This window comes from Motacilla alba, chromosome 1 (assembly GCF_015832195.1).
Source record: "Motacilla alba alba isolate MOTALB_02 chromosome 1, Motacilla_alba_V1.0_pri, whole genome shotgun sequence".
Classification (NCBI taxonomy): Eukaryota; Metazoa; Chordata; class Aves; order Passeriformes; family Motacillidae; genus Motacilla; species Motacilla alba.
In genome coordinates this window covers 45,647,242-45,665,509 of record NC_052016.1, presented here as the reverse complement: position 1 = coordinate 45,665,509, position 18,268 = coordinate 45,647,242, and the positions used below count along the sequence as shown (strand labels likewise).

The window sequence follows — 18,268 nt, the reverse complement described above, 5'->3', positions numbered from 1 at the left end:
AAAGGTAATCTAGGTAAGTTATGCACAGCTGGCATGCATAAATTGTGCATATCTGTGACATCTGCCAGTAGACAAAAACACTCCAAGTATGATACATATTTCAAGAATGAGTGAATTAGTTCAAACTCAAGCTTTCTGGGCCATAATTGAATCAGATATCTGGAAACATATGCAGTATTTTAATGGATTTTTCATAATTCAAGGTATTAATATTTACTGGATGTGGAACTCTTTTAACAACAAAGGAAGTATAATACCTTTATTATACTGCTAATATCTTGCTAATGCTATCTCGTTAAACAAGCCAAAGTAAATTTGTGCACATTTTCTGGAATTGCTCAATTTGTGCATTTATTTATAAGAACCACCTATGGAAGACTACTAACTCTTTTACTCTAGTCTTTAGCTTTCATGAAAGCAAACTACCCATACATTCTCTATTATGCTCTCACAAGTCTGCGTTATCGTCTGTGTGAGAATACACAGTGTGTTTACCTAAACACCAAAATATTTTCTGTGTCTCCTTTAATTAAAAACAGTAGAAGAGGATTAAGCATTAACTAACAAGGAGAAGGCCCAAAGCATGAATTTTTCCTTCCCACCAAGGTGTATTATTACTCTGCAAGTAACAGACACCAAGGAGTTCACCTTTGGCAACTATACCACATTCAGCAGCTCTGGACATTTTTTTTCCTACAGGCTGTATAGCAGGCTGGATGTGCTCAACCCCACCCCAAATCGTGTGGATCCCGCATGGAAATCCCGGCTTAGTGGCTCAAACAGGAGCAGTGGGAACCCCTCCAGCTTTTCAGCAGGACCAGGACAAGCTGCCTGTTACAAGAGTTCCCACACAGCAGCCTTCAAGGCCATGATAAATGGTCCAGAGGCTGAGGGCTACAGTCGCTCTCAGAACCACACTGCCTCTCCAGCAGCCTGTCATCCATTTTGAGGATTGACTGGTACATGACAGAAGAATTTGGAAATCGCTGTCCCAGCTGAATTTCTGTGCTCCCATTGCAAGCTTGCTGTGCTAAGAGAGCTGCTGGGTCAGGCCTGTGCTGCACTGCAAAGTCCCTCTTTTGGAGTTAAGCTAAGGGATTATGAGGCAGAGGGAATAATACATCATTATTGACTTTAATAGGTAGTGAAATGAAATGATAAACAGTAAAAATTTTGGCTGCCAGAAAACCAGTTTCTGACTATGAGGACTATAACTATCCCCATGGAGATGAGGATTTGTGATTTCTTGATACAAAAGTGAGACTAACGTATAACTTAGAGAATATAAAAAAGTTTGGCAGACAGTGCTCCCGCACTGGCTCCTGGACCTGACTGGAGGATATTGCAGCATTGTCCCTTTTAAATCTGTGAAAATCCTTTACTTTAGAGCCTTTCATGTGTAACAAAATGCTGACTATTGTTATGATAGATATGCCTATTTGAAACTTGTAAGACTCTTACTTAAAAAGTGGACAGATAGTCTGCTCTTGAAAGTACCTCAGATAGGGAATCATGGTATTTTTTTCAGAATTGAACTTCTTTGCCACTATTATCCATGTGCCACAGGAAGAAAAATGATTTCTGGTTAAGTTTTATGCAATTTATGCCTATTTTCATCCCCACCGAGGTCAGTGGTAAAACATGAAGCCCTGCTGACTGCTGCAGAAACAAAGGCTGGTTATTGAGGGATATGGCTGCTGAATTCCTGTATTGCTCTGTGTGTCTGCGCATGTGTGCTTAAGATGAGGGAGACTTAGATGTATTGATTTTACAGCAGCTTTTTTCTCTGCTCTTAAATGAAGCAGAATGAGGAGCAAATAGCTTGGCAAACAAAAGAAACAGAGCCAGTATTGTAACTGCCCAAGGTTTTAAAATGTAAGTGCAGAATCATACAGAAGCTTGGCTCGTGAGTCTATTTGTCATATGCCCATGTGAAATCTCTGCCAAAACGTGTAGCAGCCTGAAACCCACCCTGTCCCCTACTGCAGCATTAAAGGTCAGGAAAAGCACTTGCTAATAAAATACTTCATTGGTTTTTGTGGTTGCCTGCAACAACGGGACTGAGAAAGGCCTTTCCACCTGCCCGGCTTAGGTCAGGGGTACTTTTCCTTGGAGACTGCTGGTGCATTGCTGCAGACCAGGCTACTCTGCTGCGGTCACAATCCAGCTTTATTCCAGTGGTGGCACCAACTGATTGGGAAACTACATCCCTCCCTCTCCTTGTCCTTCCTCTCCCACTCCTTCCCCTCCCCTGGAAGCTGGCTGATGGCTCTGATTGCGGAGCCTCCAGGAAAGCGGTCTTTGTCGTAAAAGGCCAAAGTTCATAAACTTCCATTTACATCAGTAAACACGAACAATTCTTCCCGAGCCTGAGAAATCAATTCCCACAACGCATCAGCCAGTTGTGCTTTAGTGGACTGAATTGAAATGCCCCTTCTAATCTGCATCAGAGGAATAAAATGGATCCTATCGCATAATGTGCAGCGATGGGAGGGGAAGAGGGGGCAGTACTCACCATTGCACATGCAGCGCACATTCCTGTAAAAGCGGGGACACACAAAACTAATTCGTGCCGTGCTGTAAGTCATCAGGGAATGTGAATCAATAGACAGACTTTGCTCACAGTGTTGTTCCTGACAATCCAGTCCAGAGCAATTCTTCTCCAAGATAGCAGAAATACGAATCACATTTTCCAAGTGTCTCCTCGCATTGGTAAGCTTCTGAATCAAATAGGCAGGCTTATAGAAACCACCGCTGTGCATCTGAACGGCAAACAGCATGTCAAGCTGGCTGCTGCCTGCCACCGGCTGAATGCTGATGATGTGCAGGCTGTCCTGTTTCTGGGAGAGCACCGCGTTGCGCAGGGTGCGCCTGAACCCGTGCATGTGGAGACCCACGAAGTCTTCCGGGGAAACGTTCTCAAAGCGGATGGTGACCGTGTTCTGCAGCATTTCTTGCAGCAGCTGCTCAACGTGGACCACAACATCGATGGGCACCTGGAAGCGGCCGTCGCTCACAGAGACATTCAGGACGTACTTGCCATTATCCAGCCCTCCAAGGGCGATGATCTTCCCATCGTGGCTGTTGACCTTGAACAAACTTTTCTGCTCTGATTTCAGTGTGTATGTGAGGACATCGTACACATCCTGATCTGTGGCATGAATTTTCCCAATGACTCCCCCAGGAAAATCATCTTCCATGGTGACAATGAAAATCTCCAGTGGAATGGCCGTTGGTTTGTGAATGCTCTCTTCAATAACCCTCACCTGAACATAGGTATGGGAAACCTGCTGAGGCTTCCCAGAGTCCTTTGCCTAATGTAATTTAGAAAAAAAAAATAGAAAAAGTAAGAAATAAAAACACACATGGAACACAGCCTGCAACCCTAATTTCTTGCTATGTATATTCTCACAGCATCAGTAATTCTGAAAAGAAATTCTCAAAAGAACGCTCAAATGCATTTGCCAAATATATATGTAAAGAAGTGTCTCAACCATTTCTTGCAGTGGAACTTGCAAACTCTTTAGGGAAGCACTGATCTCTAAGTGGATTTCAGATAGAAATGTGTCAGTAGAATGTCTTATTACTTAAACTGAAACGTTCCCAGGATCCCACAGTTATCACTTGTCATCTTCACAACAGAGAATATACCAACAATGTGGTATATTCTGCTCCAAACACAGTTTGGGCTCACTTCTACCCTGGAGAAGAGACTGAATTCCAGTGAAATATCAGCCTTCTGCATTGATTGGTGCACTCCAAAGCACTCCACACCCTGCTTAGCATGAGTGGATGTGAAGGAGTTCAGAATTTTTCTACAGCATTCTCCACTTCTTTACCTAAAGCAACCAAGAATTGGCTTGACATAAATAAAATTTATCATCCTCCAAAAATGAAATAGGTGCTCGTGCTGTTACTAATGATAAAATATGAGAGCAGCACTGCAGTTGGAAAGATGACTGGATGACCCAGAGCAGGTATTATAGCATCATTTGCACTATTTTTATAGAGAGCAAAAGAGCAAGTATGACAAAAAACCCAAGGCCATCTTGACAGAAAAGTGTGCAAACTTGAATCAGGGTCATTTCCTACAATAAGAAAAATGTTTTGTTGCAGTCCCTATTAGGATATTCTGCTCCACACATTTATTTGCTTCAGAGAAGAACAGAAGACTAAACTGCCACTAGGCCGAGATGTAGGACATATTCAAAGATCTTAGTACTTGGACATGGGAGGAAAATTTACAAGCTGAAGGAAAAAATTGAAGGATGACAACAGTAATATGGACACTACTACGAGCAAATTAGTAACTCTAAGACACTCTAAAATTCATTCATCTTCACTCTTAAAAGAGCTGTGTGGAGTATTTAAAATATTTTATATATGTGTGCAGACAAATGCCCATGTACACAGAGAAGAGACTAGGTCTCATTCCATTTTCTATTTTAGCATTAATCCTTAATAAACCGAATACAGCGGAGAAACCTGATAGTGGTGAAGAGAAAGCAGCCCTCTGGCACATATGGATGGAAAGAAACACTTGTATGATCTAAAGACAACAGGAAACTATGAAATATGTTTTCACTGCAGAAATCCCCGAAGAAAATAATACTGGGAGAAATCATGCCTCCACAATACAACAGCATGGTTTTCTGAGCATGTTGGTGCATCTCAGACATGGTGGTCTGTCTAATACTTCATTTATATAAAATATATGGACCTCTGAACCTGGAGGATGCTGCTCAAATTTAACTCTCATGCCCAGTTTTGGCTACACTAGAACTCTGGCTAGCAAATGACCCTGAAAGCAGGATATTTTACTATTAAGGCATGGTAAGAAAGAAAGAAAGGTGATGACTTTTTATTTCCCTACAAGGCTAAAAAATAGGTTTCAAGGATATTAAATGGCAAACTTGTAAAAATATGATTTGAACTGTTAGTTAGCATCAGAGCCTATATTTTGTGAATTGTAACCAACAATTGCCTCTAAGGATGCTACTGCTGTGAACAGCATTAAATGTGCTTGTAAAGGAACAGACAGACTGTGCTTAGAGAGATCTACCCCAGCAAAGCAAGTGGAGGAAGCAAGAATTTCAGACACAGCTTATGGGACCATGACTCATTTCAGTGAAGAGGTTCATTCCCTAGACCTGCATATTTACTGAACACTAATACATCTCTGGCAGACGTGAGAAATGTGGACAAATTACTTTTGGATTTTCAGGTTTTGGCAATCAAAATTACCCTGGTTACAAAGCTTCTCAACAATTACTCTAAAGCTAAGTTCGAGCTGGACTTCAACTTCATGTCTTATTTTGACACTCTTTAAAAGCTAAGTTGACCTTGGAAATGTATTTCATGAATTCTTGGAAGGCTTCCAAAAATTTATGATTAAATTTATGACTTAAAAGAAGAAATTATTTTCGTTCCTAAAGCAGCATTTTGCAGTCACTTGTTCTGGGGTGTATTTATATGTATATAATGCATTTTTTCTCATTTTCCTTCCTTAGCTACAGAAAAAAATGATGAAAATCTTCAACCATAACAGTCGCTGCTCAGGAAATTCATTTCATGCTGAGGAAATTGGAAAGGTGGCTGGCTACCTATTTATATTTATATGAAACCCGGTTTAAGAACATCAAAGAAAATATTCTGCACTGTGCATTTGCAAACTGGAATGTGTGATATTTACTCGTAGAATACAGTCCATTAAAAAAAACCCATACAGGCAAAGTACAGGTTACCTACCACTAAGAGGTTTTTTTGTTTCAGTGTAGAGTGTAGACGTAAAAATCAAGCCTTACCTGCACACAGAGCACATACTCAGTTGAGACCATGTGCTTGAAGATGACCGCAGACCTCAAAACGCCATGAGGGTCCAGTGTAAACTCCTCCTCTTCATTGCCAGTGAGGATGGTGAAGGTAAAAGGGGGGCCATTGTGAAAAGAGTCTTTGTCTGTCACTACCAGCTGCAAAATGCTTGTGCCCACTGGTTTATTTTCCTTTACACATATACACAGCGTATAAAGAAAAGGATTAAAATGATACATATTGCAACCATAAAATACCACATTTTTCTATTGTGAATATTCAACTGAACGCTCTTTGCCCAAGCTGGCATTTCACAAGCTGAGTTTTGTTGACACCGCTTACACCCCATGGACCAGCAGCAGAGATGAAGGTACCTGCCACACCTCCAGCGCCTGCTGGGCTCTCTCTGATACTCTGTCTGATCAGGACTGACTAAAAGTCAAGACTCACACCCAGAGCAAGGTATAAAGAAATGTGAACATATCCCAGAGCAGACATTTTGAGGCTGGAGTACCTGGTGCAGCAGGGATGAATGTTAAAATGTGTGGCAGATGCTGTGGTTAAGGAGACTCAGCAAACAGAAACTTACCAAAAGACTGGACAGATTTGTTTATATTTTCCTTTAGATAAGATCACTTGATACATGTTTTGCAGACAGATCATCAAAAGGTACTTAACTGAAACCAAATGCCCATGCATTTTAAAAGTCAGAGAAGTTTTTGATGTGCAGGATAAACTTACTTGAATTACAGCTGTGTAGTTAGCTGGGGTAAACACAGGGCTGTTATCATTCACATCAGAAATGTCCACATTGACCGTCACAGATGAAGACAAAGGAGGGGTACCACTGTCTCTTGCCTGGACAACTAATGAATAACCAGATATCTGAAAAAAAGGTGAAAACATCAAATCATTGTGAAACCAGTCCTAAATTTTAACGCAGGTTCTTTACATTCAATGCACCACCTTCCATATTCTGAGGAAAGCTGTTTGGCCTCATTACCTTCCTGCCCTTAGTATAACATTATCCTGTTTATCACCACATTGTGCCCCAATTTCAGTTTTATAAGGCTAAACATAACAGCTTCATTGTATTAAAATAACTGCATCAGATAAAGCATTCCTGAAACAAAGGGGCAGACAGAAAATAAATAACAGATAATATCTGAACTCAGCTATTAGTCCTGTAAGCTTACATTTTCATCTCTTCTAGGTGTCTGCTGGGATAAGTGACCTGATTCTATTTATCTTACAGTTGGTTTCCAAGATATTATATAAATTGCTTATTAGAGCCAGCATCAGTTTGACACATACTGTTTCTAAAGCAGTGATGGAGAGCCAAGAAAAAGTTCACAGGCAGTTGGCTTAAACACACTAGAAAACATTTGGGAGTACGAGGGACAACAGTCTCTGTAGCAACAGAATATTATCCACCACTCTGCAGAAGATAAGTGGGCTTGAGTCTGCTTTTTTGCAACAGACACAAACAGCGCAGTGCAGGCAGTTCAGTGCATCATCCACAGGCCCTCTACACACATATGTGCCCGTGTGTGAGGTGTGAGCATATGTGACAACTTGCAAAAGCTCTGTCTATGCACAGTTTATGGATGACAGTTGGATTTTCCGAACTGCATCCTTATGTTGGCTTCCTTAGGTCTTACAACTGCTTTTTACTGTATATTGCTCCTTGCTCTGCACGGAAAGCTGCTGACATGTCTGCCCCTGAATCCTTCCACAGCAGAGCAAGAGAAGGGCAAAACATGCCAGATACAACACTCTGCTCCACCCTCTCAGTGCAGGGCTGGAAAGGGGAAAAGCATGCCCCTGTAGAGGGGAACAAGATGATGTTAAAGGGGCTTTTTTGGGAAGGGTGTGTGAGGGAAGGAAATCCAAATACATTTGAAAGATGACAGCTTTTTTTGTGGTAGGAGGAGCTCAGACCGAGCCCACAAAAGAAGGGGGCTCTTCTGGGATGTAGGACCAATACAAAGCAAAAGGGAACATGTTTTTGGGAGGTTGTATGGAGGAGATAGACTTTGATTTGGTGGGGGAAAAGGGACACAGGAGAAAAGAGGAATTCTTGAGGAAAGTCAAGAAACTTGAGTAAGAGAATTAGTCTCTTTTTTAACTGTAATTTCCACTGCTAGGTAAAACCAGAGAGTTTTGTAGAACCTTTCCCATTTTTTTCCTGTGTTTGCTTTCACTTCGATGTATCCCAGAAAGGTAGATGGCAAAAGTCATGGTCTCTGTGTGATTACAGCTCTGGAAATAAGTTCTCTTAAACCACTGAATCCTGGGAGTCAGCACTACCTTTGGGGATCTACAGCAGATGGGGCATCATATATAATTCTCCCTGAAGGGGTCAGAAACACCTGTGTCTAGGAAACGCGCCAAGGAAGCAAATAAAAAGACAATATCACAGCTTATTTTAACTGAAGGAAACTTTGGAAAATGCAGACCTAACACAGCTGGCATTACACATGCACACTCTTGTGAGAGTGTGTGTCTGAATGCAGCCGCACATGAGTGCACTTCAGAAACTAGAAAAGTCCTATTAAGGAACTCAGCCTGTGCTTTTATTACAGCCAACTTGTAACATGCACAACCATTGTTACTCCCCTGTTTTAGACAGTCTGTGGTAAAGTCATTCTACCACCAAACACGAACAATTTAATCCTGCTTTTGTGATAATACAGAAAGGGGTTTTTGCCACTGTTTTAAGAAGCAGGCTTGCTTCCAGTACAGAGCTTCTCCAGCTGAGCCCATATTCTGAAGGTAGCAATCTGCTTCCCCAGTTTTGTGGGTGCACTGCTGAGAGGCAGGAGGCACAGATTTCCTTATGTGCTGTGATGTTTCTGAAGCCATGTAGCACTCTCCTGCCCTGCTACTAGCACAGGCAACTGCATTTGTTTGTTTTTTTTCCCAAAAGCTGCTAATTGCTAGCAATGGCAAAATGGTGATAAATAATCCTGAATGAATAATGGAGTGAGCAAACAAAGCAGCACAACCTATTTAATGAAGCACTCTTTCACTTTTGGTACAGCCTGGCCACTTCATAACATCCCCTCCCCAGTGACATGTTTTGCAGAGCGCTAATTAATGGCTCAGGTCTCAGCTCGGTGCTCGGTGCCACAATCTGGAGCATTTTGTAACCACTCTGTTGCACACAGAGCTGCACGTGTGCGCTTGCACGCACAGGGGAGAGGACGCAGCTCATTAACACAGCAGCAGCTCCTGCTGGCACCACGGGAGAAATCCAGTGCTGCTCCTCTCCCCTGATGCGACCCCAGCTGCTGTGTGGGTGCAGGGTGGGAGTGGCAGCAGAGCAGTTGGTGTGTAGAAACGCTGGGGACAGGGCTGGCATGGAAAGAAGTGGGGAAACATTAGAAAGACCTATTGGAGCACCTTAGGCTGATTGCTGCAGAGTATAAAAGAAACTCCTTCAACACAAGCTAGCAGCAGAGTAGAGATTGATGCACATCTGTAAGTCATTTCAAGTTAAGAAGTCCCACATGTCTTACCCTTTCTCTATCCAATTTCTTTTTAACCTTCACAAGTCCCAAAACAGGATCAACTGAAAATTCATTGTCTTGATCCCCATTCACTATGGAAAAATGAATCTGACCATTGGGAGGACTGTCCAGATCTTCTGCTATCAACTTTTTTTGAGAGAAAAATAAAAAAAATTAGAAAAACAAATATTAAGTGATCTGTGCAATACATTAATTGCTCAACACACCAAAAAGTAAACTTCACATTCCATCAGACTAATTATACCTGAATTGCACACCTCTAAAGCATCAATCCAATAGGTTTTTGTTAGGAGGCTTCACTTGGGCCTTTTCAAAATTCTAGTCTGAAAACATACAGAATATTTTAATCTTAATATTCCATACAACACTCTCTCTCTCGATCCACAAGTTGCAAGACAAGAATATTGCGAGGTTTGGGGATAGCACACTGCATGCCAGACTATACAAATACTATGTATTTGGAGCTCTGAGCAGCCTGGTGCAGTGGAAGGTGTCCCTGTGCACAGCATGGGGGTTGGAACGAGATGATCTTTAAGATCTCATCCAACCCTATGACTCTATGATTGTATTTCACTGAAAAGTATAATTCTGCCTTTTTAATAAAACCTGTTTCTTTCTAGCTGACTCATGAAATGGAACACCTAAAATATGCCATTGCTCTCTGACAGCATAACAGGGTTAAAAAGAAAGGCTCACTACTACTACTACTTATTTTTGAGGAGAAACTGACAACAGCTTGGGGAGCAGTAGCAGATGCAGAGTATTGTCTAGAAAATGGTTTGGGGGCCTCAAGACATAATAATTATCATAATTAGGCAGTGCAGCACTTTTTTAGGGGCAGAGGGCTTCATCACACCTAAATGGCACCCACGGCCCTGCTCACCATGACCACGGAGTCCCCGACGGCTGCGTCCTCGCTGATGACGGCGCTGTAGACAGCCTGGCTGAACGTGGGCGCGTTGTCGTTTACATCCGTCACGTTCACGTTCACCGTCGTAACCGCGCTCAGGGCTGGCGTTCCTCCGTCCTTTGCTTCCACTACTAAGTAGAAGTCCTTGCACGATTCAAAATCCAAAGCTTCGATAATGGAAATCACTCCTTTGAAGCAAAGGAGGGAATGTCAACGGCCGACAAAAAATAAATAATGCCACAGAGCAAGGGATTTGACCGTAGTAAACAGTACAGCATGCTATTTATCACCATGGCACACATACAACACTAACTGTAAGACTGCCCAATCCAATAAAAATGTTTATTCAGGTTTCTACTGCTGTTGTTTGATTAAAGAATGATGCCAATTGCACTTGGGTTGCCTTTGCAGAAAGGACCTTTACAAGGCATGAGGCAATGAATGGTTCCTCATGAAAATAGCTTTCATTATGTGAGGATCATAGATGAAGAAGTGGGGGCCATATTCATCCATTTACCATCTCATTCACAGAGCCTTTGGGAGAACTGGATGCCGACTCTGGAAATAAGCCCTGACAAGTCAACAGAAATTCACTCCCACACAATTAACTTCTCATGAATTAAATACAAATGAATAGGATATGAATACCTCTGAGAAATCAGTTGTCTATCATTTAAGTGATTAAACAGAGACTTCCCCACTCAACTAGGTTTACATATTTTGTGTTACTTCAGCACTCAACCAAAATTATGATTCTCTGTAACTTGATTCACTGCATGCACCCAGATTCCCTCTAGGACAGAAACGATCTGATTTCCAGTGTTCTTACAAACCTCCAACAATATCAGTTTCCTAACTTTCTTAGGAAATGTATTTCAGGCCTTAATATACATTACAGCTAGGAATTTCTTCCTATAATTTTACCAAAGTAATCCAAATGTAATTTACACCAATTCACAACTTCTTATGACTGGGCATGAACTACAGTTTATTTCCCTCTTCTTCACAGGTAATTTCTATAGGCATGAAAACTAACAGCATGTCTTCTCTTTTTCAGCTTAAACAGCCTTAATTCCTTCAGTCTTTCCTGTTAAGTCACATTTTACAGACCTCAGATTATTCCTCTTAATCTTGTCTGGGCTCTCTCCAAACGAATTCCACCTTTCAGCATGACTTGCTGAAAGCAGGAGCCCTGAAGAGAAGCTTCCAAGTGGCTAGCAGAGAGTTCCCACTGGTAAATGGTGTGAAGGACATTATTTTTCAAGCTCCAATCAGCACGCTACATCACCACGCTGCTGTCTAGAAACTGAGCTCCTGTCTCTAAATGGATAATAATGGAGCTGTCACACATTAATGAATAATATATAGTTTTAGTTTTGTTTTTTTTTTTCCTTGTGTGATTAGGCTTCATTATGGGTTTTTATTGATTTATTTCCTTGGCTTCATTGTCAAATGTGAAGTTAAGTATTGCTGCCTAGGCATATTTATGTTTAAATTTTTCTAGCACTAATCAACATGATGAAGATGACAGACAACACACAGTTATGTTAAGTCCCTCACACGAGAGGCAGCAGCCTCTGCAGAGTGGAGAGCCATTTTTGCACACAATTATAGAAATGACACAATGCATAATTTTGAGATTTTTCATATTACTGGCTATTACAGTTGCACCCAAAGAAGTGCTCTCTTCAGCTTTTAAAGTCAAGACTGCTATGTTCTCAGTCCCAGGTGGCAGACTTGTACTGCTCATCCTGGATGCTATGAGAAAAAGGGGATCCACTACAGGAAGCATAAGAAACAGCTTACAGTTGATGGAATAAAAACTCAGTGAGGATGAAGAATATATCCCGCTAAGGAAATTCAGAGAAAATGAACCATTTACACCAAATATGATACCTTTGTTTGGTATTTCTCATAGAGAAGCAGTGGTGGACTTCTAAAATTTGTGATCTATAACCAAAAAGACCTCAACCCAAGCCATGGCTGAAGTCAAAAAAACAAATCAGAACAACCTAAGTCAGGGAAGCCGCATATAGCTACATAAATGGCAATCACGTATTAGGACTGAAATGGTCCTAACAGGTCCTGGTAGCACTGGTTGATGCTTTCTAAGGGGCAGACAGCGGAGGCTGTACTCAGCTGGTAAGCAAGTGAACATTGCAAGTGTTCAGAAGCGTTTTGCACAGTTTGGCTAATAGGTTGTCACATCTATATTGGCTTCGACAGACTTACTAATGGAGAAAAGTATTCTCCACTTGAGCTGGGGCAGCCATGTGTGACCGTAACTGACATCACTCTCCGACCTAAAATTGCTTTTTAACTGTGTAGTTAATTACACAATGACAAGCTGTGAGTCTCTGGCCTTGGAAGTCTTTTGGTCCAAGAGCCTTCCCCAAAGCACTCATGTTTTTCTGATGCTTTAATTTAGCACTGCAAGTCAGAGCCACTTTACAAACCTGTTTTTGAGTTAATCCTGAACTTCCCTTTCTCATTCCCTGATCTGATGAGATAGGCAATCTCAGCATTTGTACCAATGTCTTGGCTTGTAGCAAAAACAGAAAGGACCTCGGTGCCAGGTGAGGTGTCTTCAGGTACTGTAACAAGATAATCTCTTCTTTCGAACACGGGAGGGTTGTCATTAATGTCCAGCACTGTAATGGTAACGGTGGCAAATGAGGATAAAGTCAGCACAATGCTTTGATCTGAGGCCTTTACAGTGATGTTATAGGAGGACTGAAGCTCTCTATCAAGTGGATGCTCCAAAATAATGATTCCTGATGAGCGGTCAACTGAGAAGTAACCATCTGCAGAGTCTGACAGGGAATAGGTGACTTTTCTGTTCACGCCTGAAAGAGAAGCAAATGGGAAAATGAAAATGAGAAATAAAGAGAAGAAAAATCTCTCCCCATCTAACAGAAACCTTAAGCAAGATCTGCTATCACAATGATCATTTCCAGTGGAGGCAGAGGTGGGAGTGCCTGTGGGTACAATATTGATGAAAGCTGGGAGGTCAGGGCATGCTCTTCTCACATGACAAGTCCCTGTGCATAAGTTATGTTCCTTCCCTCATCATGATACTTCTTTTTAAAGATTACTTTGCAAAACTGTTTTATATTGAAACTTGAAAGCAGAACCCAGATATGGTCCTTGCCCAGAACAGCTTATAATTGAATTAGATGAGACAAGCAGAATGCTGGAATTGGAAATATCTCAGAGCACATCTTGAAGGAATAGAAATGTACATAAGGGGAAAATAAACCTGTAGAAATACATCAGGTGGCACAGAATGTACTTGCTACCAGTGCTGCCTTGATTCCACTGTCGAGCAGAAAAATATTATCATAAGATGATACCTGTTAAACAAAAGCTGCATCAGAAAACTCCTGCCAGAATATGAACATTTTGAAAAGGAAAGTCCCTCTGTTCCCCAGCCTAAGAGCAAAAATTGAGTTGTAAAAAAGATATCCTGCGTTTTTAAAATCCTGCCCGTATTTCCCAATACAAAGCACCTATCCACCCAGCTGCTGAATATGCAGATCTATGCTAAGGTTGTTGTCAGTAATAAGGCCTGAGGGGATGGTACTGACTTGGTTGCTGCACTACAGTGGGATAGCCATTTCAAATCTAATTAAAAGTGAACATAGATATAAGCTAATTCAACTCCCTTGATGCTAGTTTATTTTGTGATTTCATCCTGGGTGCTTCAGTAAGAGATTATAACTAAAACACAAAGATCCACTAAAATGGAGAGTCTCTGTTTTTAACATCTCTCACTTGAGTATTTGCTGCTGTTTTTGTGGGAGAACACACTTTACAAGCCTGACATTAATCAGATGAACAAGAGCTACCAATCCCTTCTAGGCATATTTTGTTAATTTAAAATTTGTGACAGTATTATTCTGCTTTCCAGCAGCAAAGCATTGTAGAAATGTCTGATCAAAAGCAGCACAAATCACAGTTGTTTTCTGCTTGATGTAGCAAGAGTTGAGCATCCACACAAGGGGGAGCTGGGAGACTCTTTGTTCAATCACATGCACATAAAAGCTAGAGCAACTACAAAGTCCCAGACCCTACTTGAAGGGCATTAGAGATTACTATTTGGCTCTTCAGAGAATAAAGTTTTTATGCAGTGCTTGAGACACGAGAGCATATTTAAAAGGTTCAAATGTCTTTAAAATACAGAACAAATTAAATGGCAATGTTGCAGTGAACTAGGCTGTTAGATTTTTTGTGTTGTTTTGTTTTAGTTTTTTAATCACAGCAAAGCCTCTCTATTTACCATGGCATCACAAAGGTGAAAAATAAAATGTCCCACCTTCAGCAAAACAGCAAGGCAATCAAAGAACTGACTCCTGTCTTACAGAGGAGGAACTGAGCCCACGAATTCACAGTAAATTCCTTCATGTTAAAATATGAAGGCTTTGAATACCCTACAGCTGCTGGAGAGCACACCCACCCCTTTCCTTAGTCTCTTGATACATATATCCAAATACTCTGCCAGCTGACAGTCAACCAAACTGACAAACATTTAAAATGAGTAAAACCCTCTAGAAAGTGGAAGATTTTTAGAGTCTGAATGCTTGGAGGTATCTACATTTCCAGGTGGGGAGGATCTCCTTCAGCTGCACATCCTCCATGAACTTTAACTTACAAAAAAAGGACAGACACGACCATAACAATTAACGAGTTAGTAATAACAACTGATACTCAGGGATGCTAGAAAATGGGATTTTTTTTCCCCTTGATTCAGAGCATGCTGCTGAATGCCCAACCTACACATGAGTTTTAAGGTGTAAAACTATTTAGTATTCTGCACCAGCCCCTCTTGGTGCCTGCCAGTTTCTACACAGTATCAAACACTCCTCTGAGGCAGGGGCCCTAACACACACCTTCTACACGTCTGTAACTGGAGGACAGCCTTAGTCTGGTTTGCATTTTTCTCTGGCACGAACTCCCTTTTTGATACTCACTACAGCACACCTGGGCACAAGACAGAAGATTTGTATACCACAGTCCTTGAGAGCACAAACAGCTAGAAAGGAAATGGCCAACGGACGCCTTGTGCCTTGAAACACCACGAAACTTCAGCAAGAGTATCTTGCAACGGGGAATGCGGAGAGAGAATTTGGTGCAGGAGAAACTATGGAGGGCAAGATTATGTACAGGAGGTAATAATTCCAGTAAAGGCAATGTGACATATAATCCAGCCCCTTTTCTTGTATTCTACTTCCTAAAAGTGATGTCCATGAATTAACAAAATATTAATAATGTTTTTTGTAAGCCATTACTGGTGTTCTTACAATGGAGACAGATCAGATACAGATTATAGTGTTCTGGTTGCTCACTCTAATATATGGGCAGAAATGGAGACAGTAAAATCTTGAAGGTAAGTGCTTTTATTTTTCCTTCCTGGAAAATGAGAGAGGAATACAGAAGTTCCAGAGACATAGGTTATCTTGTACCAGTCTGGTATGATGAACAGAACAGTCTTATTTTTCCCATGGGACATGAAAGAAAAGCTCTTACAGGTGAAAGTGCCATTTTATGCAAGGAGAGACAGAAGATTGGGCCAGAAGACCTGAGTGGGCATACAGATACCAACCCTTGGTGGCTTTTGGCCCAAATGCCAAAAGGAGAAAAAAGGAGACATACAGAGGGAGATCTTAGCTGTGTGCTGACCCTCTCATAGAGCGTTTTGAGGGGTGGAATTTAATAGTTGCTTCTTAGGAGTAAAATCAGTGAAAAACTGTGGCAGAAACAGCACTTGGAAGAAAATGTTGTGTTATATCAATAGCTGTTTCTACTGAGCTTTCTGACCCAAGGCTGGGAGAAAAATGGGCATGAGGCAAAGGAATAGCAGGAAGCTATTTCTGTTGAAATTCAAAATGCTTTAGTCCAGGGGCTACCCTATCCTGAGAGAGAAGTGTCCATCAGTGTGTGCCAATGGCATCCCTGCCACAGAGGTGATGGTAGATTCTGTTATAAAGGAGATGCTTTCTGTGGAAAGGAAACAACTGCTTCAATGCCATGGTTCCTGCACTGTTAAAGAGAGCAATCCTCCCACACTGCTTGCCTACAGCTGTTGGGGGGTTAATGTTTGCAAACTGTTTTGTGTCAACTCACTCACTCAAACTTCTCAGCTTTCTAAGGTGCCAATCATGAACATGAGCTATTTGAACAAGGAAAGCCTTTGCAGGAATCATTATTACAATAAGAAAATTGCAGTACATTCCTTTTTAAATAAAGGAATAAGGTAACACATTTTCTATTTAGACTTGTATTAGCATATGATAGAATATTGCCCTTTGCCAAATCTCTGGTGTGACGAGCTTGTAAAACATAGACCTGCCTAGTACCTCAAACGCCATTCTTCAAATAGGCTTTTACTCTTGGTTTCTTCTGTACTAAAACAAAGGGGCACACACTCAATGTCACATCATGACAACTTCTATGTCATTACTACTTTAAATAGCATCAGGAATATATAATAACTTTGTTTCACAATTCAGCACTATCAATATCCTCCTTGTATAAAGCACAGAATCACAGAATCATTCAGGCTGGAAATGACCTTTGAGATCATCGATTAGCTCAGCACTGTGAGGCCACCACTCAACCATGTCCCCGAGTGTCACATCTACACATCTTTTAAATACCTCCCAAGGTTGTAACTCAACTACTTCATTGAGAAGCCTGTTCCAGTGCTTGACAATGCTTTCAGAGAAGAAATTTTTCCTTTTCTCCAATCTAAACCTCCCGTGGCTTAACTTGCTGCCATTTCCTATTGTCCTACTGCTTGTTACTTGGGAAAAGAGTCCGACACTCAACTCACTACAACCTTCTTTTAAGTGGCTGTAGAGAGAGAGAGAAGGTCCCCCCCTGAGCCTCCCTTTCTCCAGACTAAACACGCCCAGCTCCCTCAGCTGTTCCTCACAGGAATTGTGCTCCAAACTCTTGCCCAGCTCCGTTGCCTTTCTCTGGACACACTCCAGCCCCTCAATGTCTTTCTTGCAGTGAGGATTCAGAACTGAACACAGAATTTGAGGTGCAACTCAACTGAAAATGGTGGAGTTACAGCACATTTTGATCCAGATTGACACCAATTAAAGGCTGAGCATTAACACAACAGGCACAATCCCCATATGACAGTAAGTTTCTGCAGTGGGCACAATACCTTTATGCATCACGCATAAAGTAAAAGTTACACATATTAAAAGCTACTCATAGTGCTTCTCCTTTTAGTTTTCATCTGTCCCGCTGAACTCATTATTTAATGTGTTTCCCAAACACAGCTAGACCACTTATTTTAATTTATGTCTGAAAAATGAAATTAACTTTTGTCATCTACTCATTTGCATTTTGAAAACGTATGAAAAGAAATGTAATGGCAAGTATTAAAAATAAGTAAACAAGATGTAGACCAGAAAGCAAGCGAAAAAAAAAATATTTTTCAGTTTAGTAGTGGTTTGCAGACATACAAAGCAAGCTATCTGATTATTGTGCTTCCTCTTGCCTCTTTTATGATGTGATGATTAACACTGGTGTGTACCTATGACCTTTCCCAACTACCCAAATGTTCACCACAAGGCCAATCACTAGAAGATAAAAGTCCACAACTTCGTTAACAGCAAACAAGACAAAAGATGAATTCTAAACCAGATTTTATAGTACTCTACTCCATCACTTTGAGATGAAAGAGAAACCTTGCCTGAAGTACCTTGTTGAACTGTAGAAGAATATATAGCCCCATAGGGAAAATATTTCAAGTGATTTTTACAGCTTAAGCAGAAAACCTGGCCGAGTTCAATCCATAACACCGCTACCAAGATAGACTTTCACTGTTTTTCCCTTTCCTGAGGGAAAAAAATAGCCCTAACCCCAAAGGCCTTTATTCACACTGCTGCTCCAATGGAGTCAGGGTACCATGGGATGAGGGCAGGGCAGACCTGAAGATAATCAGCCCCTTACTGAAGGGAAATACTTGACAGAAATGGGAGGAACAAACTTTTAGCAG

The 18,268-nt window shown here is 41.2% G+C and overlaps 1 protein-coding gene across 12 annotated transcripts in view; it reads right to left on the bottom strand.

Annotated features, from left to right (window-relative positions):
• The window catches only part of FAT3 (FAT atypical cadherin 3), a 399,575-nt gene that overhangs the window by 41,026 nt on the left and 340,281 nt on the right, over positions 1-18,268 (bottom strand). For all 12 annotated transcript variants that reach the window (XM_038142935.1, XM_038142926.1, XM_038142945.1 and 9 more), the window contains 6 exons: positions 12,711-13,100; positions 10,228-10,442; positions 9,333-9,470; positions 6,553-6,696; positions 5,805-6,002; positions 2,516-3,314 (listed from right to left, as the gene is read on the bottom strand). In XM_038142935.1, coding sequence (XP_037998863.1) covers positions 2,516-3,314; positions 5,805-6,002; positions 6,553-6,696; positions 9,333-9,470; positions 10,228-10,442; positions 12,711-13,100 — 1,884 coding nt within the window. The remainder of the gene's footprint in view (positions 1-2,515; positions 3,315-5,804; positions 6,003-6,552; positions 6,697-9,332; positions 9,471-10,227; positions 10,443-12,710; positions 13,101-18,268) is intronic.